The sequence below is a fragment of the Podarcis bocagei genome (genome assembly GCF_964188305.1).
Source record: "Podarcis bocagei genome assembly, chromosome: 17".
NCBI classification, from domain to species: Eukaryota; Metazoa; Chordata; class Lepidosauria; order Squamata; family Lacertidae; genus Podarcis; species Podarcis bocagei.
Window position 1 is genome coordinate 4,729,621 of NC_138143.1, and position 8,611 is coordinate 4,738,231.

Consider the following 8,611-nt stretch of genomic DNA (forward strand, 5'->3'; position numbering starts at 1 on the left):
GTGCGTTTGTTTTTCTCCTTCACAATATGAGAGACCATTCTTTGCTTTAGGAGTAGCTGTCGTTTGGATGCTCACGAGCTACATCCAGTCACGCTTTCGGCTTCACCGCATTTCCATAGGGAAAAGGATTTGCACGTGGCGAGATGAGATTCAGTTATAAATCGCCATCATCACTTTTTATTTGCATATCACCTTTCTGTGTTGCTATACGCAAGGCGCTTTACAAGCTGAAGAAGCAACAACACCATACCGCAAAGGTCGCGCATCTTATAACAAATCCGATCCGATACAAGTAAGTCAAAGTTATGACTTGAAATAAACAACATACATACAAAGGTTGCAATTCTATGCACGCTTTTCTGGGAGTAGCTCAGTAGGACTTCTTTGAAAAGGTGCACCAGGATTGCGCCGCGAGTCTCCTGCAACAAAGCAAGTCCCTTTGAGTAATGTGTATAGGATCGCGCTGTTAAAGGGCGCCAAATATAGCGGCATTGCACATGGAATATTGTGTTTGCTCCCATTTAAAATATATGTGCATCACACAGAGAGATAAGGAATACGATATGCTTATATGAACGGGGGCAGCATGTTTTAAGCGAGCTCAGCATGCTCTTTTTTAACCAATAAGGAAGTTCCTAATCTAAGAACAAAAGCCTTTTCTGCCTGTTTCTGTTCTGTTTCTGTTTGTCTTTCAAAATGCCGGAGTTCTCCACTCGTATCATAAAACAAGGCGGGAGGAGGTTCATTACTCGTGATTATTCCTCACTAAATTAAAGGAGGATATTATTTCCCACTTTTAACTCGCAAGGCGAAGCGAATAGGAATTCCACCATAGAGATGCCACGGGGTAGAGCGACATTGCTGCCCCATGGGCCGCCTTCAACATTTAGCGGAAGCTCCGATCGTGCGCGTCACTCTGAACCACCATCCGGTTCCGAGGCCTTGCCGGAAAGCGCGCGTGTCACTCGAGTAGCCGTTTGCGACAGTTCACGACCGCTAAGTGTCCGAGAACGCTTTACGACCCTGTTTCTGCTTACGCCTCTTTTATTAAAATAAAAATAAATAAATAATTAAAATTCTTTACGTGGGAAGAGAGTTTGCAAAACTGGGGCGCTTTGGAGCCGAGCTGCTTCTTTCTCGCCGCGATAAGAAAGAAGAGGAGTTTGAAGGCAGCTAGCAGGAGGAGCAGGAGGTCAGTGGGGTGCAATGGGGAGAAGCGGGGAGGAGGCGCGGGGGGCGGACAGAGGCGCCGCCTGCCTCCCGCTTCATTCCCGGCGTCTGGCATCTCCGTCTGGCACCCGCCTCCCCCGGCGCCGAGGTGGGGAAGCTGCCCCTGCTGGGTTTCTGGGCCTTGCGGGGCGAGGGAAGGGGGCTGCCAGACCCCCGGGCAGAGAGAGAGAGAGAGAGGCGCCATGGCAAAGGTTAGAAAGGGGCGGCCGGACCCTCCCTCTTCTCCAGGGGCGCCCCGGATTGAGAGAAGCCGACTTGGGCTTCCGATACCATCCCGGAACGTCCCTTAGGAATGTTCCCTTAGGACAGGGGTGCCCAAACTTTTTTCAAAGGGGGCCAGATTTGATGAAGTGAACATGCGTGAGGCCCGACCAAAGTTGTTTTTAAGATTGAGCTTTTTTTAAGATTTTACCCCAGGAGACGAACTGCCACAGGGACCGGATTAAACCGACCGGCGGACCGGATTAGGTCCCCAAAGTGGACTCTGGACATGCTGCTTTAGGGTGTCCCTCTTTCCATGGGAGAGATGTGGGAGGGTATCAGGGCGCAGGTGGGGAGCGGTGGGCTTGGGGATGGAGAGCACCTGGTGGCTGCAAGAGAAGGAGGTGAAGGCTAGTAGGAAGGGAGAGGAGGACTGAGGGATTTGGCGCATCTTTCCTTACACCTCTGTATGCGCACATGGGAAGAAGATTCGGCTCACAAAAGAAATTACCCAGATTTCTAGAATTCTGATGTGTTTTTAGTTTATTCCTCGTTTTTACTTTTTGAATGTTTTATTTTAAAAAAATAGTTTTATTGTACTGTTCTTTTTGTAAACCACTTCAAGGTTTTTCTACGATCAAGAAGTGAAATAAATAAATACGAACAAAAGTGCAATAAATATCCACCTAAAACATTTGAGAGCCACTTCTTGAGTTTGTGTTGCTCAGATTGCTCCTCTGATTAGAGGACCAATCTAAAAAAGAATGGGTGCATCAGGGATGACGGGTGGAAAGAAGGCATTTCCTCAAAATACTTCTCAAAATTACTACTTCTCTCCAAGCTTTCATTAACAGTATATTTGTATTTAATGTGTATAGTAAAATCCCTGCATCACTAACTAGTGGTCTTTGCCACCCTTTCACACCTCCACCTCAAAAGTAATTTTTCTAGATCTGGGGTAAAACAACACAACAGAGATGCTTTAGTAATAGTTTTTGCTGGGTGTGGACTTGCAACAGCAGTTTCTCAATTTCTATAGGGTTGGCCCACGTAACTTCAGTTGCAACCTCTCTGTTTCTCATCATTGCACTGTTCTGCTTAATCCTGTTGTTTAGCCTCATCACTTTTTTCTTTTTTAAAATGTGGTGACAGCCCTCAGGCAGAGGTGAGACGGCAGGATGTGGTGGCTCCACCTGCAAGTTGCAACACAACCTTGGCAGGGGAGAGGACTACATACCAAGAGATGTGATAGGTTGCAAAGCAATCTGCTGTTCTCTTTGGCAGGGACAGCTGACACTCTTACCTCAAGGATTGCCAGGGATGGGAAGATGCCCCTTGAGGTGAAATGGCCCTTTCCCCGGGCTCCACATCTGCCCTGGACCTTGGCCAGCAGGGTGGTCATGGGCTTGGTGGGCACCTACAGCTGCTTCTGGACCAGTGAGTACCTGTAACTTCTGCCCCTACACAGCTAGTGTCACAAAAGGGACAAAAAGAGTTCATGGCAGGGTGTGTAGAAATGCTTGATGGCATTGCCATTTAGGCTCCCTGGAAGACTGCAGCAGTACAAGAGACTCATGCTGTTCCTGGAGCTCAGGAAGACATGTGGAGATTCCTTAGAATATGTAGAAGTGGAAGGGATCCCGAGGTTTTGACTCGCTTCTGCTGGGCAGGGAAATGGAGACTGAGCTCTTGGGGTCAGAACTAGATTAGTGACGGGGTGGGCATAGGGTGGGGGTAGGGAACCTATTTTCACCTGAGGGCCAAATTGTCTCTTGGGCAAACTTCTGGGGGTCATATGGGTGGGTGGAGCCAGAAGCAAAAGTGGGTGGAACAAGAGAGAGGACTCTTGCCTTTGTGTAATAGGTTACGTTTCACCTGAGCAGAAACCAGAGGCTTCTACACAAGGCAAGCAAGAGACAAAATCTCTCAGGAAGCAGGGTGAAAAGCAGGGCTCAGAAGTGGTACAGCCAGAGGAGAGTTTTGAGGCCACTTCTGCCTCAAAGCCAGTGACGGAGCTGTCCGTGTGCTCCATTGGTTTACATATCTTGGCCTCTCCCTCTGCTTTATAGCCACTCAGTCTTGCCTGAGGGCCACCAGAACCCAGGAGCCAGGCCTTGTATTAAGCTAGGTCTTCTGTTTTCCCCATTTCTCCCCATCCCATGCCCCTAATGAGAGCTGTTGTAGCTCATCTCTGCCAAGAGCTTGCTAGGTATCTTCAGGCAACCCATCCACTACTAGCACTCTGGCAATGGTGGGTGTAACAATATTGGCCTTGCAAGGTTGTTTCAAGGTTGTTGCAGCAAAACAATGTGCGCATCTCAGTGGGGCAGCTTGCACTTTGAATGCAGAGTGTTTAATCCTTGGCATCTCCAGGCATGTCTGGGAAAGACCCCTGAACCCAGGAACCAGACAGTTCTGCTGCCAGGCCGTGTAGCCAATACCAAGGCAGCTTCCTATGTGAATGTGTGTAATGCTTCGACTGGACTTAACCATCCTGGGGTCCTTTACCTTTACATTTACCTAATGCTTTGCTCAAAACTGCCATATGACTGCTAAATATGGAAAGCCACAAATTATTGCTGCTATCCATTGTTATTAATGGCTAGATAGAGCACTGGGAACCTAGACAGAGCGATCTATCTTGCTCCAGTCTGAATTCGAGCCTAGGAACTCCTCAGCCTTTCTCTCTACACTCTCTTTGCTGTCACTGAGCTGTCATTTTGCTCTCCTGCTTTCAGGGTATATGAACCAGCTGAACGTCCATAACGAAGAAGTGCTGTATGAGCTTATTGAGAAGCGCCAGGAAGGCATCCCTCTTTTGACGGTCTGCAACCACCAGTCCTGCATGGATGATCCACATCTGTGGGGTAGGGTACTAGAAGGGAAGTGCTGCCACCTGGTGGGTGGGAAGGGGAAGGTATTGCTCTTTTCTTCTGTTTTGAGAGACCAGGCCAATCACCTTCCTGAGGTCTGGAGCACAGTGGGCAAGAATGGGTGCTCCCCCCCCCCACTCCCTTAGGACCTTCATGAAGGAGGCTTAACCTGTCTTTCTTAAGGATGAATCCCAAGCCTGACCCCTGTGCGTGCAGCATTTTCCTGCATTAGCTATGGTAGGTTTAATTTGGATTGTTCCCTGTATTCATGTGGTTGTGCCTCCCCCAGGGATCCTGAAATTACGGCACGTCTGGAACTTGCAGAAAATGCGCTGGTAAGTATTGAGAAAGGTGGTTGTTCCCTGTGAGGAAGGAATGAGCTGAGATCTACAGGGATAGGGCGGTATACAAATTGAATAAATAAAAATAAAAGCTCCTGGGTGTTTGTAGGGCTGCCCATCATATTCAGTTTGAGCTCCCAAGGTTTTGGAGAGCCCATATGAAAACTTGGCTGAGAATGTTGTGACGTGGTTTTAACAGTCTCTGTGCTCTCCCAGGACTCCAACAGCTGCAGACATCTGCTTCACCAAGGAGCTACATTCCCGTTTCTTCAGCCTTGGGCGATGTGTACCTGTCTGTCGTGGTAAGCAGATGGTTTGCTTAATAGACTTGGGGCAGGCAAGCAGCTCTTGGGTTATCAGGCCTGAGAAGTAATTCACTTACACAGTTTGAACCCTTGTGCCTCCATTTCTCCCAGCCTCTATTTTCCAGCTGACATGTGTAAAATGGGAATAATAGTGCCTTATCAACAAGGATGCTGTGAAGAAAGAGATTTTTTAATTGCTTTGCAAATGGAAAGGGTTCTAAGTAAGCATACTCTTAAAGGCAAAAATCTGTTTTCTTTTCAATGCTTATGACTTGTCTAGGCATGGTGAGAGAATGTTCTGGTTAGGGCTGCATGAGCCCTCCGTGCGGGATTGAACTGCCATTAATCTGTTCATTCTTCCTGCAGGAGATGGAGTCTATCAGAAAGGCATGGACTACATTCTTGAGAAGCTCAACCATGGAGACTGGGTTCACATGTTCCCAGAAGGTAGGTAGCAATGCTTGGAAGTGGTTCTGTGAGCATACTGAGGCTGGGGGTGGCAGATAGATATAGGTGGGGTGATGGTATTGTTTGCTTCAGAGGCTAACCTACACTGCCCACCCGTTGCCCTAACTGTTCTCCATCTTCCTCTTCCAGGCAAAGTAAACATGACTCAGGAATTCATGCGCTTCAAATGGGGTAGGTATTTTTTAGTAGGAGAGGAGCATTCTGGGACCATTTCATCCTCTCTAACTCCCCTTCCTCTTATTTCTTCCAGGCATTGGGCGTCTTCTGGCTGAATGCCGCCTTCACCCCATTATACTGCCACTCTGGCATGTAGGTGAGACCTGAATCAGGAGAGGGACGAGGTCTGATGTTAGGCAGGTGGCAATGGCATAGGTAGAAGATATAAGGGTTCTCAGATTTCTGGTGGAACAGGACACTTGTCTTCCTTTAAGATCTGTGTAGAAAGGTTGATTTTGGCAGGGACCAGATTTCCAAAGGCAATGCCCAAAGTGTGCACAAGGAAGGCTGGCAGAATGTGACACAAACTAACTCTCCATCTTACTTTCCAAACCAACATTTTGTATTTCAGAAGTAATTTACTGAGAATATTGAGATTCAGGATGCGGGAATGGGTTTTGAAAAACCAGCATGACCTCTTCTTCTCACTTGATGCTGGAGGGTACCCTGGAACAAGTAGCTCCTCCCTTCTAAGTCCAGAGGTAGCTCTGTTTAAACCTTGTTCTCTGAAGTGGGAGAAGCCTCTTACAATTTTCTGCTCTGCTGCTGCTGAGTGAGCCGGGGCTCCACACACAATTCCAACATTTATCTAGCACATGATTTTTATTTTTTATTTTTGGTAAAATCTTACAAACATAAAAAATGTTAAAGTCAGGTATTATTTTTTTAAAAAATCAAAATAGAATTTAAACACATGCCAATTTCTACTTTGTCTGGATAGGCTGTATGTCTAACCTTCTTGCATAACCCACATGGAATGCTATGAATTTAGTAGTGGAGGCTCTTTTCAGCTCCTGCTAAAATGATCCCTTCTGTACAGCTCTTAAATACACAGGAATCCTATTCCATTTTGTCATTTTTATATATATATGGCTTATGATGGGGCTGGGATCAAAACTAACTGTTTGTGTTGTTGTTTCCCCCCTCCATCTCCCTAGGAATGAATGATGTACTCCCCAATGCACCCCCATACGTGCCCCGTGCTGGGCAGGTGAGTGTTGGAGGTGGGAAGAGGCGCTCCTAGCATTGCAGACGGGAGTGGCAGGGGATTCTAAGTCACCAGCAAGTTGAGGACTTGTGCAAGTGAAGCAATTTGCCTCCCTTGTTACCGGTTTGCTCATGCTGCCTTTTCTTCTTGTTACAGAAGATCACCGTGCTAATTGGGAAGCCATTCAGTGCCCGTCCGCTGCTGGAGCACCTGCGGGCAGAGAACAAATCAGCGGTGAGTGCAAAGTAGGGAAGAAATAGGATGGCTGATCATTAAGGGCTTGACATACTGCACTGATGGGTTCAGAGCTGGATTCATCCTTAAGGTTCATTCTCTATAGAATTGGGCACTGCATTGCAGGGATGAGCAGTTACAAATTTCCCCCCAATGAGGGAAGACTATGTGCCAAGCCTGTTTCTTATGTTCACCTTCCATAAGAACATAAAAAGAGCCCAGTGACCCATCTAGGGCACCATTCTGTTCTCACAGTGGGTGGCCAGATGCCATGAGTGCAACGGGACTCTGCCCACCTGCCATTCTCAACAACATCTGGCAGTGGAGGCAAAACACAGCCATTGTGCCTGTTATATAATTCCCTGAAACATGGGACTACTCTTTTTTAAAATACAATTGGAAACCAACAGCCATCTTTCTAGGAGAACGATGATGGGAATAAGTAAGACTGATCTGAGAATAAGAATAAGCAGAAGTATTTATCAGCTGTTGAAGGTATGATGAGTTCAGGCTGGCATTGATGGGAATGGGAGAGACTTTGCCTACCTGGCTGATTTATAAATTGGTCCACCTTAGCTGCATGATGATTTTATGATTTATGCGTCAGGAGTCTTTGAGATCCCAAATCATGGCTTAGGTTGGGCCCAGACTTGTGCATTTGTTTGACCTGGAGGTGGGGAATAGTTCCTGGGATACACCTGCTTCTTGGTGTACCCATCCACACATAGGCGGAGAGCTGGCGCGTGTTGCATGGACTTGCTGACTATGGCTCCTTGTGCTTGCAGATGGAGATGCGGAAAGCATTGACTGATTTCATTCAGGAGGAGATCCAGGCACTGAAGGACCAGGCCGAGAGACTGCATCAGACTTTCAAGCTTCAGGGCTAGCGATGTGAACAGGATGAGCATCCAAAGCATGGATTGTGCAGTCCTGTGCGACACGATGCATGGACTACCTCTGACGTTCCCACTTTGCCACCTGTTGCCCATGCCACGCCACAAGTGCACTGGCACTGCATGTAGAGAGATGGATGAAGGCTCCCTGCGTACCTCATGGAGCCCCACCCCACCTGTGTGTCTCACGCTCTGTTGTTGTGCTTCCTCCCAAAGGGAGGGGAGAAACACAGAAAGACTATTGAATGTGGAGTTCCCTGAGACCAGAAGCAGAGGTGCTGGAAGGAGCCTGGGCCCAGACTGGCAGCTGTGGGTGATGGATGTACAGGATCAAGGGGAGGCGCTAGGGAAGGGACGGCATAGCAGGCTCCGCCCCTCCTTGCAGTGACCCCTTTTTGCACCAGCCTGCATTGCTTAGTGGGGGCTGGAAAGGATTGGTGATTGATTCCGTCAGTTCTCTCCTTTTTTGTAGAATATTGGCCCCAATGTGGATTTTATACGTGGCAATTTTCCAGTAAATGATTTTAAACCCTGCTGCAGCCTGTGCTGAGTTCTTCTGGTGGCTGGGAGGAGAGTAGGACTGTTGGGTTGAAAATGAACGACAGACAAGTAGATAGGTGTCATATGGGAGGCGTCTCTCGAGCCAGCCTCAGAGACTCCCTTTTATTGAATATTACTGCGTTTGCCACATGTGCTTGTTGCTGATTGGTTAACATAAGTTCAAAACAAGGGTTGCATACAAGACATTAATTATTGCATATGAGACATCAGTCATAGACAGGTTAAAGGTTGAGAAAAGGAACGCAGAGTTTACACAGGCATGGGTTCGGACTGCCCGTACCAGAGTGGTATGGAAAAGGAA

The 8,611-nt window shown here is 47.6% G+C and overlaps 1 protein-coding gene across 3 annotated transcripts; it reads left to right on the forward strand.

Moving 5' to 3' along the window:
- Window positions 1-171: 171 nt before the first annotated feature.
- Window positions 172-8,283, forward strand: TAFAZZIN (tafazzin, phospholipid-lysophospholipid transacylase). 3 transcript variants are annotated; one of them, XM_081175941.1, is made up of 11 exons: window positions 172-292; window positions 2,716-2,868; window positions 4,170-4,298; window positions 4,594-4,639; window positions 4,862-4,947; window positions 5,317-5,397; window positions 5,548-5,589; window positions 5,669-5,731; window positions 6,573-6,625; window positions 6,779-6,856; window positions 7,642-8,283. In XM_081175941.1, exons 2-11 carry the CDS (start codon window positions 2,760-2,762, stop codon window positions 7,741-7,743), a joined length of 789 nt encoding a protein of 262 aa, XP_081032067.1. In that variant the 5' UTR covers window positions 172-292; window positions 2,716-2,759; the 3' UTR covers window positions 7,744-8,283. The 3 variants fall into 3 exon arrangements, with proteins under 3 accessions (XP_081032067.1, XP_081032065.1, XP_081032066.1); XM_081175939.1 differs by lacking the exon at window positions 172-292 and adding an exon at window positions 993-1,192; XM_081175940.1 differs by lacking the exon at window positions 172-292 and adding an exon at window positions 993-1,181 and having other exon boundaries at window positions 2,714-2,868.
- The last annotated feature ends 328 nt before the right edge of the window (window positions 8,284-8,611 follow it).

What these genes read in the sequence shown, in the direction of transcription:
- TAFAZZIN (XM_081175941.1), top strand. Translation starts at nt 2,760, where the DNA reads ATGCCCCTTGAGGTGAAATGGCCCTTTCCCCGGGCTCCACATCTGCCC. An exon ending in CTACAGCTGCTTCTGGACCA is followed by an intron (nt 2,869 to 4,169) that starts GTGAGTACCTGT and finishes TCCTGCTTTCAG; the next exon opens with GGTATATGAACCAGCTGAAC. An exon ending in GGTTCACATGTTCCCAGAAG is followed by an intron (nt 5,398 to 5,547) that starts GTAGGTAGCAAT and finishes TTCCTCTTCCAG; the next exon opens with GCAAAGTAAACATGACTCAG.